This window comes from Plecotus auritus, assembly GCF_963455305.1.
Source record: "Plecotus auritus genome assembly, chromosome: 7".
NCBI classification, from domain to species: Eukaryota; Metazoa; Chordata; class Mammalia; order Chiroptera; family Vespertilionidae; genus Plecotus; species Plecotus auritus.
The window spans coordinates 67,807,921-67,826,628 of record NC_137774.1 but is presented as its reverse complement, the minus strand read 5'-3'; the positions used below and the strand labels follow the sequence as shown (position 1 = coordinate 67,826,628).

At 50.2% G+C, this 18,708-nt stretch overlaps 1 protein-coding gene and 1 pseudogene across 2 annotated transcripts; one reads left to right on the top strand and one right to left on the bottom strand.

Moving 5' to 3' along the window:
• NFATC2IP (nuclear factor of activated T cells 2 interacting protein) lies at positions 1-11,752 on the bottom strand. Its single transcript, XM_080677309.1, has 8 exons — positions 11,053-11,752; positions 10,313-10,385; positions 6,512-6,632; positions 5,361-5,441; positions 5,087-5,273; positions 3,602-3,746; positions 3,372-3,481; positions 1-2,222 (listed from the first exon to the last, which is right to left on the bottom strand). The coding sequence occupies exons 1-8, from the start codon at positions 11,437-11,439 to the stop codon at positions 2,064-2,066; spliced, it is 1,263 nt and encodes a 420-aa protein (XP_080533435.1). The 5' UTR covers positions 11,440-11,752; the 3' UTR covers positions 1-2,063.
• A 3,217-nt stretch (positions 11,753-14,969) lies between these two features.
• On the top strand, positions 14,970-16,935 carry LOC308252667 (large ribosomal subunit protein uL6-like; annotated as a pseudogene). The gene is made up of 2 exons: positions 14,970-15,026; positions 16,377-16,935. The product of its transcript is annotated as a large ribosomal subunit protein uL6-like (transcript).
• The last annotated feature ends 1,773 nt before the right edge of the window (positions 16,936-18,708 follow it).

Sequence of the window (18,708 nt, the reverse complement as noted above, 5' to 3'; positions counted from 1 at the left end):
ACACACGAGTGGAATGTATTCCCGTTTATTCTGCTCAGACTGAATATATAATTTTAATGTGTTCAAAGTTATTAGCAGACATAAAAGATCTGAAAAAAATGAGAGCTATACTGTATTATATATTATTTAAATGTTATAAAGGTTTCTTTCCTACAATACAAGGTCAAAAGAATGCCACATTCTAACAAAAAAATATTTTAAGAATGTGATACACTATTGCCAAAATTATACCACATCTAGTGGAAAATTAATGGCTTTATTAGTAGACACTGAGGAAACTGGCTCATTATATAATGAAAATAAGATTTGGATCTCATATACAAATGTGAATTTTAAATAGTTTAAAAGTCATCCTCAGTATGTAGCAGCCAGTACAGCCTGGAATCAACCAACAAGAAGAAATGTGTAACCATGCAGGGCAGACACCAGCCACAGCCAGTGCCAGTGCGCACCAGCGGGACATCAGCCCCACTTCGTGGCCTACATGTGAAAGAAAGAGCCAGTAAGCTAATAAAAGAAAATGCACAATATCTTACCTACTTTTAAATAAACCCAAGAGCAACAAATTACGAACAAAACAGTTCATTCACCTAAATTAAAACTAAAAATGTCTGTTCAGTAAAGGGCACTCCTAGATATATAAACCCAAGTGCCATTCTGAGTTATTTGCAACTGCCCAGGAATATATGAGCAACTCTTGAGAATAAACAAAGAAATGAACAGAGAAATGAACAGCTTACAGAAAGGGAAACCAGAAAGGCTGACAGGTAAATGAAGAAATTTCCTAAATTCCTGGGAATGAAATGAATGTCCATTAAAACACAGTGCCACTTTATACCCAGCAGACTGGCAAAAAGAGAAACTGGGAAATCAAAGTACCAGTGTGGGAGGGAGAAATGGGGAGCGTCCAGTGGAGGTTCAGTGACCATCTAAAGAAAACTCTGGTAGAACATAGAGAAATTAACCTGGCCCATAATCCCATCCTGGGTGTCTATGCCAGAGAACTTGCCACACCAGCGTGGAAGGGGACACAACAGGATATTCGTCGTGGCTTTGTCTATGTGCCAAGGGGTTGTAGGTACCGAGGGATGGAGTCACCTAGGGGGCCACCAGTGAATGTGCACGTGACACACGGCCGACGCCCACTGTGGAATGTCGTAGAGCAGTTCAAAGCAACGAGGTCGATGTAAAACAAGCAACACATGTTGAGTGAGAAAAGGAGCCGCACAGATCACAGCACACCACACACATAAGAAGGATATTCACATGTGCAGCACTGCGTTTACAAGGATACATTCATATTCAGAGACAGGTAATCGACATCCTAGAGTGGGTGTTTATGGGAGAGGATGGCGTGAAGGGGAGAAAAGCCATGAAACCAGGGCCCTCATGAGATCCTTGCATGGACTAGGACCTGAGGTCCAAAACAAAGGCTTCCTGTGCTCAGTTATGCCCTCAACAATGTGTGCGCCTCAGGAAGGGGCTCTAAAGGTCCTGGGTGAGCTGGACTCCAAGGCCGAGAACCTTCGATATCCTTCAATGAGTAGCCCCGTCTGCCTGTGCGAAAGCTCCTGCCTGTGTGAGCTGGATCATTTCTTTTCCTGCGTATGTGCCTCAAGCAAACCTCACCACCTATCCCCAAATGACACTATGGCCACTGCTGTCCTAGGTGTGGCATCAATCCCAGGGCTGAAATCCCATTTCAACCCTCATTTATTTCCACTTCCTCTTCAAACATGAGCAGTTTAGTGAAGGAAAGGGTGATGGTGGAAGTGAAAAGGTGGGGTAGGGAATGTCCCGGGGGGGTCACAAAGCTCAGCACACCATGTGCATGGATCCACAGTCCACCCCGGGCAGCAATGACAAACACAACTAACCAGGGCACTAACAGTGTGAAACTAAAGTCAGTAGAGGAGGGGGTCAAATACCAAGCCTTGGTTTTGCTTCTGCTTAAAGATAAGTTCTACCTCAGCTTCCGCTAGCCCTTCAGGGCCACAGGAACAGCTGTTGTCCAAGTCCAGTAGTGGGGGTCCCATGAGGGCCTCCCAACAGGGAGTGGGGTTTCAGCCCCAGACTTCAATGAGGTCCCCGGATTCCATGCCCAGATCAGCCGGCAACTCCTTGCCCGAAAGCTTTGTCCCATCAAAGAAGAAGGAGAGCTTGTGGCCGGAGAGTCCCATGGCCTCCTCGTAGTGGGACATGAGGGTCTTGAGAGGAGAGTCCTGGATAGACAGGAAAAGCTGATGTAAATGAAAGGCGCTGGGAAGAACTCATAGGGACAGAGGACTGGGACAGGGAAGACAAGGGGACAAGTAAAGTCCTGCCTTTGGAGGGGAGGGCGAGTGGACAAAGAAGCCAGGAGAGTTGGTTCCTCTCTAGGGAACCAGGCCACAGAGCCCACAGCGTAGGACGGCAGCGCAGCGTCAGGAAGGTTCTCCAAGTCCGTCTCCTCACCTACCACTAGAGGCAAACATCGCGATGACTCCAGAGTCAGAATGATGGCGCTGGAGGCAGGCTCTACCCCTTGACTGGATGTGTGTCCTTAGGCAAGTATTACAGTTTGAACTGTGTCCCCTTCAAAAAGGTACCTTGTGGTCCTACCCCTGGGAGGTGTGAATGTGACCTTACTTGGAAGTAGGGCCTTCGCAGATGTAATCAAGTTCAGATGAGGACATACTGGATTAGGGTGGGCACTAATGCAACATGACCAGTGTCCTTGTAAGAAGAGAAAACAGACATCCAGGGAGAAGCCATGTGACAACAGAGGCAGACTGCAGTGAGGCAGGGCAAGTCTAGGAACACCAAGGGTCAACTGGAAGAGGCAAGGAGGATCCTACACAGTCTCAGGGGGGCGTGACCCTGCTGGCGCCTTCTACCTCCCGATTTCTACCCCCCAGAACTGTGACAGAATGCATTCTGTTGTTCTAAGCCTTTCAGTTTGTGGTAGTTTGTTACAGCAACCCTAGGACACTAATACAGCAAGTCACCCACCTCCCTAGACCTCAATTCCCTTATTTGTTAAATGAGGGTAACTACTTTCCCATAAGATTGTTGTGAAATTCAGTGCCCTCAATATCACTTACAAGTGTGGCCTTAATTTGGTATTTTGATGGATTTTAGTGGTTACTGTCCAAAGGTCCTTTCTATTTTAACTGGAAGGAGTCAGGAGACTAGAGCAGAGGTTCCCAGCAGAATGGGGAGGGAAGTTGAATGATGGGCTTTTCCCACTCTCTAGGAGGGGCGGGAACCCAAGGCCAGGGAGGGCAGTGTCTCCAGCAAATCAGGACTAGAAGGAATCCATCCGCAGTTAACTGCCAAGAGAGGAGGCAGAGGAAGGGTGAGGGACGCGGAGAGCCATCTCTCCCACTCACTCGGGACAGCGAGACTTGCAGCATCTGGTGCTTCTCCTTCCCCTGCACGCGCAGCTGGAGCAGGTGGGCGGTCTCTGCTGCCTCAGGGGAGCTCGCCAGCACCACACAGTCTGTGGAGGCAGGATCAGAGCGCTGGCGTTGGAAGCAAGCCCCCGACCCTGGCCTTTCCTTTAATCCCCTCTCTGCAGCAAAAGCCTCCTCAAGGCTCCACCACCCTGCCCTCCTCTCACCAATGATGTCAGCCACTCCAAGCTTTAGGGTCCTGGGGGTGGCGGTAGGGGACAGCTCTGTCTCTCCAAAGAGCAAGAGGATCCTGCTTGGGGACACCCCGAGATGGGTGGCCATGTGGTCCACCACACTCTGTAGGGGCTCCGACTGGGGAAGGAGATAAGAAGCAAGGAGGCCTTCCTGCCTTGAAGTCCCCATCTCACCGCCCCCCAACACAAGTTTGTGGCTTTTGCTACTCGAGCTCCTCAGCTGGGAGTTTCGTCATATTTACCTGGGAAAATACAGAATAAAATCATGTCAATAAGGGTTTGGGCAAGTAACACAAAGAAATGAAGCAACCATGGGTTAGGAGAAAAAAGGGGAGGGTGCGGGTTGCAGCAAAGCGGAGCTCACATGCCCCATCTAAGCAGGCCAGCCGAGGCTTGGCCAGGGTGGCTCAGTTGGTTGGGTGCTGTCCCACGCACCAAAAGGCTGCTGGTTTGATTTCCCCGTCAGGACACATGTCAGGGTTTCAGGCTCAACCCCGGCAGGTGCTGTGCAGGAGGCAGCAGATCGATGTTGCCCGTGACTATGTCTTCCTATGTAAGAGAAGCCAGACATCCAGACCTTTGCATGAAATCACCTACTGCAAAGGCTGGCAACCAATCCTGTTTTGTTTGTATATTTGCTTTTTGTTAATCCTCACCCAAGAATATTTTTTCATTGATTTTTAGAGTGGAAGGGAGGGGGAGAGACAGAGAGAGAAACATCGATGTCAGAGAGACATATGGATTGGTTGCCTCCTGCACAAGCCCGGACCAGGCTGGGAATCGAGCCTCCAACCCAGATGCGTGCCCTTGATCGGAATCGAACCAGCAACCCTTAAGTCCAAGGACCAACGCTCTATCCACTGAGCCAAACTGGGTAGGGCTTTTCTGTTGTTGTTGCTGTAAACTCCTATGCTTTAAAGGCACTCTGCAGGTAAAAAAGGAAGATGCCCTGTTGACAAGGCCTCGGGCTGCAGTTTGCAAGCTCTGGCTTAGCTGCTTACCAATGCATGGCTATGGCTCCTTGCTGTTATCATTCTTATTTTTGGGTGGAGTCATCCTTACAAAAAGAGTAGCCTTCACTGGGAAGGTGGGGGAGCTGAGCACACCTGAGAGTCTGCGTGTGTACTGTAGTGAGAGCACGAAGTCAGAGAAAAGCGCAGGGTCTGAGGGAAGGAAGGAGGGAAGGAGACATATCCTGGGAAGGAGGCTGCCAAGTAAAGCTCCTTAGGATGCTTAGACCCAGGACTCCTTCTATCCCTTTTCCTTACTCCTTCTCGAAAAATGGGTGGAAATTTTGCCAGAAAGGGGAGAGATAATAAAAGACAATCCGGACAAAGGGAATAGTGAGCACAAAGGCATGGAGCCTCAAAGAGTGGGATGGGCAAAGGAAGACAGTCCCCTCTGCCTGACCACGGCCTCTCCTGGGACCCTCCTCCCACAGGCCCTGCACGCGCTTACCATGGTGACGGGCAATCTAATCAGGTCAGCACGGCACCGGACTTTGAGCTGGAAGAGTCGAGGGCTCCTTGGGAGAACGGGCCCCTCCAAAAGGACCACCTCATCATCTTGGCTCAGGTGGTCCTGGCCCTGACGCTGCTTGGGACTCAGGCAGGAACGAAGATCCTGGAGGCGCTTGTTCACCTCCCTGAGGTGGGAAAAGGACTTTGGGTCAGCTGGGTGGGGCCTCCACACTGACCCTCTCCACCCCAGCCGGGCCTCCTGCCCCTGGCACCTTAACTTCTGGAGAGCTCGAGTATGTTTTCTGCTCTTGGTCCTTGGCAGAGGTGAGGGCAAAGGAGAGGTGTCCTGAGACCTGCAGAGAGACGAGAAAGGCAAGATGGAGGAAGAGGAGAGACCGCGGTCTCACACCCCTCCTCATGGGCTACAGAGGGGGAGTCAGAGAATCAAGAGGGAACGAACACCTTCCGTAACATCCACCTTACTGAAGACAAAGAGGGGAAAGGACAGGAAGACCTGAGTATCATTTTTACAGGGAAGAAAATGCCTCTTTTTTCCCCTAATCCTCACCCGAGGATATGTTTATTGATTTTAGAGGAAGGTGGTGGGTGGGGTAGAGGGAGGGGGGGAGCACTGATCAGTAGCCTCCCGTACCCACCTTGATTGGGGACAAAACCTGCACCCTGGGCCTGTACCCTGACTGGAATGGAACCGCGATCTTTCAGTGTACGGACGACGCTCCAAACAAGCCACACCGGCCAGGGCGACAATGCCTAACTCTTACGGTAATCACTTCCGAGCACTTACTATATGCCAGTGTTAACTTTTCTTTTTATTAATATGTTTTTATTGATTTTAAAGAGAGAGGGAGAGGAGAGAGAGAAATGTCAATGAGAGGTAGCCACTGATCAGCTGCCTTTTGCACGCCCCCTACTGGGGATCAAGACTACAACCCAGACATGTGCCTTGACCAGGAATCGAATCTGTGACTTCTTGGTGCATGGGACGATGCCCAACTAACTAAGCCAACCAGCCAGTGTGCCAAGTATTAATCTACTGAAAAATTCTGACAGGTACCACTGTTCTCCCTATTTTACAGAAGAAGAAAGTACAGCAAGCAGTGGGAGGACAGTTAAGAGGCAGCTGGTTGGATGTGAACCACAGGGCCACACCCTTCACCCCTGCATTACCACAGTTGCAGACACAAAGAAAAAACACTCCACTCCCATAGGCGGCCCTGAAGGTTCACTGCCATCTCTCGTGTGGCCCACCTCTTCCCCCAAGAGCTTCATTCCTCACCTGAGCCTCAGATTCCTTCCATCCCTTCTCCTTACCCTTCAGGAGCCACCCAAGGGCCCTGCTTGCCTCAGCCTACCCCTCCCATCCCTTCCCACTCTTAAGGCCTCAGTGCCCAGCCTCACTCACAGAGACACCGTCCTTTTCTCTTCTTCTTCTTCAGCCTTGCTCCTCAGCTTCTTCTTCCAGGGAGAATCTGGGCCTGGGAGATCCTCACCATGGGGACTGCTAGAGTCCGCCATATCCCCCTCTGGGGACAGAGGAGAGAGTATAAAGGGTTAGCCAAGAGAGGGCAGCAAGAGGCCAAGGAGAGGAGACACAAGTGTGGGGCTTCAGGAAGTCCTCAGGAAGGAGCAGACTGTGGGAGCCCCACAGGACTCCAGGACTCCATCACAATCCTGTGGAAGTGCTCAGGGGGCATGGGTCAAAAAGGAAATGCTTAACTCAGAGAAAAGCATGAGCTGGAGTCTAAAAGATCAGAGCAGGAGCGTATCCGAGCCTCGTGCGTGCGACATGAGGTGTGAGACACCGTGGCAAGTGTGGCCCACTGCAGCTGCAGCAGTGTTCTCACCTTTGTGATCGCATGTACCCCACAAATAAGAAAACACCAAGCACACAACCCAGAAAGTATACATTTAATACTGCTATTATACTACTTAATGCTATGAGTATAATACTATTAGTACACATGCACATACTATTATGCATATTGTAACACGTACATTAAAATAGATGTTATCAAAGTATGATATTTTAAAATGTTTCCATTTTCTTCCTGCACTCAATTTGGTGGGCAGAGAGACTATGTGAGTAGGGCATTGGGGCAAGGAGAGAATAAGGTAAAGAAAAAAGGAGTACAGACCCTCTAAGCCCATGTTTCTCAAATGTTATCCATGTGTCATCACATTTTGCCATATCTCTTTGCATTGTTATTTTAGTAACTTTCTTTCAATCACTTAATTCCTTGTAAAAGTAAACTAGGTATTTTTCCCTTTGTTATTGAGGTATAATTGACAGATAACATTTTATTAGTTTCAGATGTAGAACATAATTCAGTTTTGTATGCATTGTGAAATGATCAGAAACCAGGTATTATTCTAGAATAGAACTCTTTTCTACCTGCTTGCCACCAATAAAAGGCCATCATCCTAGCTAATAAAAGAGTAATGTGCAAATTGACCGTACCTCCGCTACACCCACAAGCCAAGCAGGAGTGAATGTGCAAATAAACCCAACCAAGATGGCTACGGCCACAGAGAGCAGGAGGGAGGCTTGGGTTTCCCCGGCAATGGAGGAAGCCAAGCTTTCCACCTGCCCTTGCCAGCCTAGGCCTCCACTCAAGGCTACAAAGTTTCAATGATAGAAGATACATAAATCCAAACAGAAATGGTGGCAGCCACAGAGCTGGAAAGAGCAGGAGGCTAGGGTTGCCCACGGCGATGGAGGAAGCCAAGCTTCTTCAGCCCTGGCCCGCCCATAGAAGATACATAAATCCAAACAGAAATGGCGGCAGCCACAGAGCTGGAAAGAGCAGGAGGCTAGGGTTGCCCACGGCGATGGAGGAAGCCAAGCTTCTGCAGCCCTGGCCGGCCCAGGCCTCTGCTTAAGGCCACAAAGTTTCAATTATAGAAGATACATAAATCCCAACAGAAATGGCTGCTGCCTCGGAGCAAGCAGAAGGCTTGGCTCCGCTCCAGGCTACAAAGGTTCAATTGTAGAAGATAAATAAACCCCAGATACCAGGGCCTCGGCTTGGGTCACCAGGGGGCGTGGCCAGCCTGCAAACCACCACAGGCCCCTCACCCAGGCCGCCCCATGCCCCAAGGGAACCCCCACCCAGATCCGGGACACCCTTCAGGGCAAACCAGCTGGCCCCCACCTGTGCACCAGGCCTCTATCCTATCTAATAAAAGAGTAATATGCAGATTGACCATCACTCCAACACACAAGACGGCTGCCCCCATGTGGTCAAAGATCCTGCCCCCATGTGGACACAAGATGGCCACCACAAGATGGCCAGCAAAGGAGGGCAGTTGGGAGGGACCAGGCCTGCAAGGGAGGGCATTTGGGGGCGATCAAGCCTGCAGGGGAGGGCAGTTAGGGGCGACCAAGCCGGCAGAGGAGGGAAGTTGGGGACGACCGGGCCTGCAGGGAAAGGCAGTTGGGAGGGACCCAGGCCTGCAGGGGAGAGCAGTTAGGGGCAAACAGGCTGGCAGGGGAGCAGTTAGGCATCAATCAGGCTGGCAGGGGAGTGGTTAGGGGTGATCAGGCAGAAGCGGTTAGGGGCAATCAGGAAGGCAGGCAGGCAAGCAGTTGGGAGCCAGCAGTCCTGGATTGTGATAGGGATGTCCGACTGCCCGTTTAAACGGGCATCCCTCCAGGGGTCCCAGATTGGAGAGGGTGAAGGCTGGGCTGAGGGACACCCTGCCCCGTGCATGAATTTCGTGCACCAGACCTCCAGTTAACTATAAAGACTAATACTCTGAAAACAAAACAATGATGATAAATCCTAGATCAGTGGTTCTCAATCAGAGGCAATTTTGCCTCCCAGAGGATATGGGGCACTATCTAGAGAATATTTTGGTTGCCACAATGCAAGGGGGAGGGGTTTGGGCTGTGACACTGGTATCTACTGGGTAGGAGACCAGGATGCTGCTAAATATCCTGTAATGCACAGAGCAGCCCCACAACAAAGAATTATCCAGCCCAGTGTCAGTAGTGCTGCTGTAAAGAAACCTTGTCCGAGCTAAATATGGCAGCTGCCAGCGGCCTGAGATTCTGCATTTTGTACAAGCTCTCAGGAGATGGCCGACATTCTCAGGCCCACATTTTGAGTATGAGGCTGGTGTGCTTCCCACGCACTGGGGCTCGAGCTGGGCCCACATTTTGAGGAACAAGGAAGAAGGTACATTTATATAGCATTTCTACATGCCAGATACTGTCCTGAACTATACATGTAGCCCAAGAGAGGGCTTCCGAGATGTTCTCTTTAGTTAATTCTCACTAACATCCTTTGACATAGGTCCACTATTATCTCCATTTTCCTGAGGAGGAAATTAAAGCATTGAGAGATGAACTTGCGCCAAAACCGGTTTGGCTCAGTGGATAGAGCGTCGGCCTGTGGACTCAAGGGTCCCGGGTTCGATTCCGGTCAAGGGCATGTACCTTGGTTGCGGGCACATCCCCAGTAGGAGGTGTGCAGGAGGCAGCTGATTGATGTTTCTCTCTCATCGATGTTTCTAGCTCTCTATCCCTCTCCCTTCCTCTCTGTAAAATATCAATAAAATATATTTTATTTAAAAAAAAAAAAAAAAAGAGAGAGATGAACTTGCCCAAGGCCACTCAGCTAATGAGTAGAGCTGGGATTCAAAACCAGAACCGCCCCCCCCCCAAAAAAAAAAAAAAAATTACAAACCCAGACCAGCTAGTTCCTAAATCAGCTCTTCACTCTACCATACTCCCTCACAGTATATAAGTCTTGGCCCTAGATCTGAAATTGCCCACTGGATCGCTCCAGTCATTGCCCTTGGATGGGTTGCAAAAATTGCATCACTGGGGGAGGACGAAGGCTGGGCGGCCCGGATAAGACTCAAAGAACATCCTGCTAGCTCCAGAGTGTTTCCAAAGAACTTTGTGCAGCTGTAACAAGGTTACAGATTCTCATCACCTTCCCCTCCTCCCTTGTCCCCAAGACTGCAGAACCAGAATCTCCAGGGATGGCACCTGGAAATCTGTATGTCAGCACACTCTATACCTATTGGAGTTGGAAGAAGGGTGGTTTGACAGCACTTCCTGTGCCTTCTGATGAACAAGCCAGCTCCTTCCCAGACTGGAGCATTTTTCTGGCTGGGATACAGGAGCCATCTCTCCTACTCCGTCCCCTGAGCCTCAGGCAACTCCCCTGGCCTCTCCCTGGAAGCCCTTCCTTACCTTCCTCAGCCCCTGGGGGACAGAGTTTCAGGAGGGGCAGGTGATCTGGGATGAGCTGGAGGCTGCTCTTCACCTGCAAAGACAAACGAGGATTAGCCCCAAGTCCTCCCTCCGCTGAAAGGGAAAAAGGGGTAATTCTTCCCTCACATCCAGGCCTCCTTCAGCTCCCAAGTCCTCCCTAAGGATACAGACACCACAGCCTTCTTCCGGAACTCTTTCCCAGGATCCACAATTGTTATGCCCTGACCCCCACACGTCCTTTCCTGGGGCACTCTGAGGATGCAGGTTTAGTTCTACCTTTGTACTTGGTTGCCAGCCATCCCGCTACCTTAGACTCCTAGGGAATCCCAGCCCTCTAGCTCATCTACCATTCCGGGACTCCAGGCTCCTGGAGCCCCCAGTTCTCTCTGAACTTCTATAACCCCCAGCCCCCAACATCCCAGCTTCCTGGATCCTTAGCAATGGGCTCCAATCTCAAAATCGAACATGCCCCAAATTCCAGTCCCAGACCCTCCTCAGGGATGCCAGCCCCATAGCCTATCTATGCCCCCGACGGGAATCCCAAGCTCCCTGCACACTTCAAACCCCTTCATCTCCCCAGTCTGCAGAAACCCCAGGAACCCTGCATCTCTCTGCCTCCAAGGCCCTGCTTGGGCCAGTCCCCCAAGAACACCCCCCAAACCTACCCTCAGTACTCCAACCCAGCCCTCCTGCGCCAGCCCCCCGGGAACTGGCTACACCTTCTCGGAGTACACCGGAACCGCCGGGGCCTCCCCCGGATCCAGCAGCAGCCGCCGCCGCCGCCTGACCAGGGTCGGAGGGGCTCCAGCCGGCCGTGCGTCCGCCCCTTCGCTGTCACTGTCGCTGTCGTCCCGGTTGTCGGGGGGCGCGACCGGCGCGGGGGACTCCGGGAGCGGGACTTCGACCGGGTCCGCTGAGCCACGCGCCGTTGAAACCTCCAAGATTTCCTCATCACTGTCGCTGACCAAGTCCACAAGCACCGACTCCACGGAGCGCCGGGCTGGACACCGCCGGGCGCCAGGTCGCCGGCCCCAGGCCCCTCGAGTTCCTCGGCCGACACCGCCGCCTCTGGAGCGCCGGCCCCGTTTCCTCACCGGCTCCGCCATGGCACTGACCCCACCGCTAAAGTCGCCCACCTCTAGGTTATTCGCCCGGCCCCCTCCCGCGACTTCCGCCGTTCATTGGCGGAACCGCCTGCTAGTCATCACTCCTCCCGCCCATACTCTCTAGATCCGCCTTCCTGCCTTTTCAGTGGTCCCTTCACCCGTCCATCACACAGCCACCACTGAAACCAAGGCGCCAAAGATTCCAATGAGCCTTGAGGTAATTAGTGTAGGTTTCAATTCTACCGGGATCACCCACTGACTGGGCTGCCCCTCTTTCAAACCAGCCTTCTCCCAGTCCCGCCCATTAAAGACTTCCGTTTTCCTCTTTGGTGAAGTCAGGCATCCTGGGAATTGTAGTCCTCAAGCACTACTAGGAGTGGGGAATGTATACACACACACACACACACACACACACACACACACACACCACCCCTCCCCGTATAAGATTTGGTCTGGCCCTGCCAAAGCATTAGGGGTGAGTTAATTAAATGATCACATATATAAAGCTAGTTTTTATTTTATTATTATTATTATTATTATTATTATTATTATTTTAATATATTTCTTTATTGATTTCAGAGAGGAAGGGAGAGGGATAGAGAGATAGAAACATCAATGAGGAGAATCATTGATCGGCTGCCTCCTACACGCCCCTTACTGGGGATCGAGCCCACAACCCGGGCATGTGCCCTTGGCCGGAATCGAACCTGGGACCCCTCAGTCCGCAGGTCGACGCTCTATTCAATGAGCCAAACCGACCAGGGCTAAAGCTAGTTTTTAGACTGTTAATTTTGTATGGCCCTGGAATCCTATCTAATAAAAGAGTAATATGCAAATTGACCATCACCTCAACACACAAGATGGCCACCCCCATGTGGTCAAAGATGGCTGCCCCCATGTAGACACAAGATGGCCGCCACAAGATGGCCTGCACGAGAGGGCAGTTGTGGGCAATCAGGCCAGCAGGGGAGGGCAGTTAGGGGTAACTGGGCCTGTAGGGGAGGGCAGTTGGGGGGGGACCCAGGCCTGCAGGGGAGGGCAGTTGGGGGGGGACCCAGGCCTGCAGGGGAGGGAAGTTGGGGGGGACCCAGGCCTGCAGGGGAGGGCAGTTACGGATGACCAGGCCTGTAAGGGAGGGCGGTTGGGGGCGACCAGGCTGGCAAGGGGGGGCAGTTAGGGGTTACCGGGCCAGCAGGGGAGGGCAGTTGGGGGTGACCAGGCCTGCAGGGGAGGGCAGTTGGGGGTGACCAGGCCAGCAGGAGAGGACAGTTAGGGGCAATTGGGCCGGCAGGGGAGCAGTTAGGTGTCGATCAGGCTGTCAGGGGAGTGGTTAGGGGGTGATCAGGCTGGCAGGCAGAAGCGGTTAGGGGCAATCAGGAAGGCAGGCAGGCGAGCGGTTGGGAGCCAGCAGTCCTGGATTGTGAGAGGGATCTCCGACAGCCCGTTTAGGCCCGATCCCGGTGGACATCCCTCGAGGGGTCCCAGATTGGAGAGGGTGCAGGCTGGGCTGTGGGACACACACACCGCCCCCGTGCACGAATTTCGTGCACCAGGCCTCTAGTGATGTTATAAATATCCAAATGGCCTTTGTCAGAAAAAAAGGTTCAGTGTAATTAGGAAAGGGAAGCATCTTAAATATTTTTTATTTTAATTTTTATTTATTGATTTTAGAGAGTGAGAGAAAGAAACATCAATTTGTTGTTCCACTTTTTATGCATTCACTGGTTGATTCTTCTTTTAAAAATTTCATGTGGGTTTTTTTTAATGTTTTTCTTGATTTCATAAAGAGGAAGGGAGAGGGAGAAATAGAACCATCCAGGAGAAAGAAACATCTATTGGCTGCCTCCTGCATGCCCCCTACTGGGGATTGAGCCTGCAAGCCCCACATGTGCCCTGACTGGGAATGAAACCTGCAATCTTGGCTTATCAGGACAAAGCTCTAACCAACTGAGCTATCAAGCCAGAGTCTAGAGGCGTATTTGAGATCTTGCTCCCCCAGTATATGTGGTCAGTTTGGCTCAAAAAACTCATAAAAATTTTCTACTGGTTTGGGGGGAAAAATGAAATCACAGAGTTAGGCCCCATACTTCATGATGTCCCCATTAGTGTTTCTCCCAATCATGTTCTGAACTAATTCCATGTGTCACCCACTCTCTCACACACACCCTCCTCACATGCAGAATCCACACAGTAAACACTCTGGACTAACACTTTAATACCACTCAACTCTCCGAATTGCCTCCAAAGTCATACAAACCCTCCCTCACACCAGACATCCTGACAGATACATTCCACACACAATGTCAGCTGCATATACCTGTTATTCTTGTAATTAGCTGGTTAATATTAATAAAGAAAGAACCCACACCAGTGTGGCTCAGTTGGTTGGTGCATCGTCCAGTACACCAAAAGGTGGCCGGTTTGATTTCTGATCAGGGCACATTCTCAGGTTGTGGGTTCAGTCCCCAGTTGGGACTTGTGTGGAAGTCAACCAATCGATGGTTTTTCTCTCTTTCTCTCACTTTTTCTCTCTGATCCCCTTCCTCTCTCTAAAAAAAAATCAATTCAAAAAAAAATTAAATAATAATAATAAAAGAAAGAAAGCAAGCAAAAGGGAGGCCAAACATTGTAAGTATGGTCATCTGGGCAGCTTCACTAGGAAGCTACAGCTTCATGCTCCCCAGGGAACCACCAGTCCATTCCCTACATATTTCTGAGGGAAGGAAACAAACAAAGGGGAAGATGGGCACATGCAAAGTGAAGTCAAGGCGACTTAGGGAAGGTGCTACCTGTTAGTCTAGCCTGGGGAACAGCAGTGGTCGGCAAACTCATTAGTCAACAGAGTGGCAAACCGCGGCTCGTGAGCCGCAGTTTGCCGACCACTGGGCTAGGGGGGTGGACTCCCTCAGAAGCATGCAGAATCTTGGAGGGTTAAAATCCCTGGCCAGTGTGGCTCATTTGGTTGAGCATTGCCCTGTGCACCAAAAGGTCGCAGGTTCAATTCCTGGTCATGACACATGCCCAGGTTTTGCCCCACATCAGGCAGCCAATAGATGTTTCTTTCTCACATTGATGTTTCTCTCTCTCTCCCTCTCCCTTCCTCACTCTCTGAAAAATCAATAAAAACATATTTTTAAAAATATATATTTTATTGATTTTTTACAGAGAGGAAGAGAGAAGGATAGAGAGTTAGAAACATCGATGAGAGACATCGATCAGCTGCCTCCTGCACGCCCCCCACTGGGGATGTGCCCGCAACCCAGGTACATGCCCTTGACCGGAATCGAACCTGGGACCCTTCAGTCCGCAGGCCAACGCTCTATCCACTGAGCCAAACCGGTTAGGGCAATAAAAACATATTTTAAAAATAAAGTAGAATCTCCAGACAAAAAGAGTTCCCTCTCTCTTTCTTATGCTTTCTCTCTCTTCCTCCGCGCCCCGCACTTGTCCATGGGCTCACGTGTTCTCCCTCCATAGCCATGTGGCATTAAGCAGCCCCAAGGCCCATGGCCGAACAGACTCCACACGCAATGGACTGCAGCTGGGAACACAAGCTAAGCGAGCCAAATGCTGGACTGGACTGTATTGTGCGTGTGTGTGTGTGTGTGTGTGTGTGTGTGTGTGTGTGTGTGTTAATCCTCACCCAAGGATATTTGTTTAGTGGAAGGGAGGGATAGAGACAGAAAGAAACATTGACATGAGAGAGACACCTCAATTGGTTGCCTCCTGCACACGGCCCAACCTATGCTCTAACCACTGACCCAAATGGGGTGGGGCTGCACTGTACTTTAATATGGAACAGAAATTCTGGGCAGTGGCCTTAATTCTGGCCCTGCTAAAGACAAGAATGGACTTCTTCCATGGTGAGGTGGACAGAGATGGGACCTTGAAGGGGAACCCCCTTAATTTTACATTATCAATAAAACCTTCCATGAAACCTCATCCTCCCAGGGGGTCTCAGGAAACTCTTTTCCTGGCGGCACCCCAAGAACTCCACTTCCATCCATAACACACCCATGCAGTATCCTCCCAGAACAATACAAATGAAAAATAGGAGCCTCAATTCTCCTTTTTTTTTTTTTAATCTTCACCGAAGGATATTTTTCGGTTGATTTTTTTAGAGACCGTGGAAGAGAGAGGGAAAAAGAGAGAGAAATATTGATGTGAGAGAAACACATTGTTTGGTTGTCTCCTGCACTAGCTCCTACCAGGTCCCAGGCCGGGGAGGAGCCTACAACCGAGGTACATGCCCTACAACCGAGGTGCATGCCCTTGACCAGAATAGAACCCGGGACCCTACGGTCCACAGGCTGATGCTCTATCCACTGAATCAAACCAGCTATGGCTAATTATCCTTCTTGAAAATAAGGAACGTGAGTCCTCCCTGCTCCCTTTTCTTTCAGAACTTTTAAAGTGCATGCAAATCTTTATAACTGCTAAATGAGCCTCTTGCCAGCCTCAAACAGGACCTCAAGGATTGGGAGCCATCCTTTTGAAGTGCAACATCAAGGAAGATCCCTCTCTATCCCTCAGTTCCTGGGGGAGAATAACTGCTCAGGGCCTTGCAGTGTACACAACTGCCTCCTCACGCGAGAAGTTTGTTTCTCCCTTCCCCCCATAAAAGCCAACTACCATTATAAAGTTAGGATGAACTATGTGCAACTAAAGGTGTTGTCAAGTCCGCTAACTTGAGGCATATTCATTGCTTATTTGGAAAACAAGATACGGATTTTGAAATTTTATCTTGGCCCTGACAGTAGCTCAATTGGTTACGTCTGGATACACCAAGGTTGCGGGTTCAATCCCTGGTCAGGGCACATACAAGAATCAACCAATGGATGCATAAATAAGTGGAGCCTCTCACTCTCTAAAATTAATAAATAAAAATTTAAAAAACAGGATGATGGCTCTTCGCCGCATCTACTGCGAGGGTGAAGACCATTCTCAGCAATCAGACTGTCGACATCCCAGAAAATGTGGGCGTCCCCCTGCAGGGACGCATAGTGATTGTGCAGGGCTTCACAGGCACCCTGCGAAGGGACTTCAGTCACATCGGTACAGAGCTCAGTCTCCCCAGAAAGAAAAAGAAGCAGCTCCATGTTGACAAATGGTGGGGAAATGGAATGGAACTGGCTACCTGCAGTCATGTACAGAACATGATCAAGGTGTTACACTGAGCTTCCGTTACAGAATGAGCTCCGTGTACTCTCACTTCCCCATCAATGCTGTTATTCAGGAGAATGGTTCTCTTGTTGAAATCAGAAATTTCTTGGGTGAAAAATACATCCGTAGGGTTCGGATGAGGTCAGGCATTGCTCGTTCAGTATCTCAGGCCCAGAAAGATGAGTTGATTCTCGAAGGAAATGACATTGAACTTGTATCAAATTCAGCTGCTTTGATTCAGCAAGCCACAAAGTTAAAAACAAGGATATCAGAAGAATTATGGCTGGCATCTATGTTTCTCAAAAAGGAACAGTTCATCAGGCTGATGAATGAGATCTAAGTTGACCAGCTCCAGAAACACCCAGATGCTGAATGATTTGTCACACTCATTTGCAAGATTTTAAAGATGCAATAAAAGCCTCATGTTGGAAAAAAACAACAAAAACAGGATGATGGGTTGTACCTGTTTGGCTATGCAAAAGGTGAATGTCTTTCTGCCTTTGCAATCTCTTAGTGGGTTGCCTGTGATGTGCATCCATTCTGATTTAATGCTTTTTTTTTTTTTTTAATGTTTTCTGTCTCTACTACATCTGCAGAGAGGGTTTCTGGGTTGGGAGAAGATTTTGTTTTCTCATTGTATTTCCCCAGAACCCACCAACAACATTGACACCTCAGAGGCTATATGTCCTCCACGTATCTACCTTACTCACAATTCCTGCACCACATGCATCCAAAACACAGCACACACATGCCTTCAACACGTCACATCTCCAATATCACCTCTGACTGGACACCTCACACCACACATCCCACACTACACTTCATAAATGATACCCACACAGCATACACTCAATACTACCTGCCTCTCCCACACATACTCTTCACATAACATGTACTCTGCACACTCATCCAGGATGCAACCGCCACTCACATCCTATCCTGTCCACCTACTTCGCCACACTGATATCTCCCACTCAGATACCCCAACTTGGTCAGCCTACACCTCAAATCCTCCATGTGGATTCGCCCAGGCCCAGGCTAAAGGCACACATCCCAGCAGGTAGGACTGTTTCCCAGGGAACGAAGGTTCCAGGCTCTGGCAGAGGGGACACCAAAGACCTCCCACTCCCAGGAAACCGTCAGCCACTCTTTGCAGCCAGGCCAGAAACATAGGGATGGCACCTAAGCCCTTCTGCCAGCCTTGGGCCCTTCTGGGAGCCACTGCAAACGAGGGAAGCTGGGCATCGCCCTATGTGCCTGCAGCTTCCCCAAGTCATCTCCCTAAACCTTGCTGTAAGTGGCCCAGCCCCTGTTGTAAAACCAGGTCTTACTTAGCAAGGGGAGTTGAGGAGCTCTGGGTATGGCTTCCTCCTGGTAGAGACCTGCCTGGAAGGAAGCCCCAATCTGAATGGTCTACGTGCCCTCTGGCTCCTGGCACACAGTAGGCCCTTAATAAGTGCCAAATAATAATAATAATGATTAAGCCCTGGGCTGGGTTAGCGCATCGTCCCAATATGCCACTGCTGTGGGTACAGTTCCTGGTCAAGGCACATGAAAGAACCAACTAATGAATGCATAAATAAGTGGAACAACAAATTGTTTCTCTCAATCTCTCTCCCTTCCTATAAATAAATAAGTAAATAAGTAAATAATGGTTACTGTCTGAGCGCTTCTGTGCCGCTGCCGCGTGCTTTACAGCAGAGGCTCACTAAGGTAGCTGCAATGATCATCACTATTTTACACCAGGAAACTGCAGCACAAAGAGCTTGGGTCACACAGCTAGAAAGGGGCTTTGAACTCAAAGTCTGATTCCAGCACCCGGGCTGGAGTGGGCACCCCTCTGTTCCTCAGCTGCCCCGAGACTTCCCTGGGTGGCGGAGCCCTCGGAGTGTCTCTTTCCTCCGCACCCGGAATCGCAGGACTTTCCACAGACCTTTATCCACTCCTCCCTCCCTCATTTCCTGAGCTTCTGATCTTTGCCATCCCCTGGCTGGGTACCCGGGACACAGAGAAGACTCGAGCATGGATTCACTTTCAAGAAGGCAGGATGGCCCTAGCTGCTTTGGCTCAGTGGATAGAGTGTCGGCCTGTGGACTGAAGGTTCCT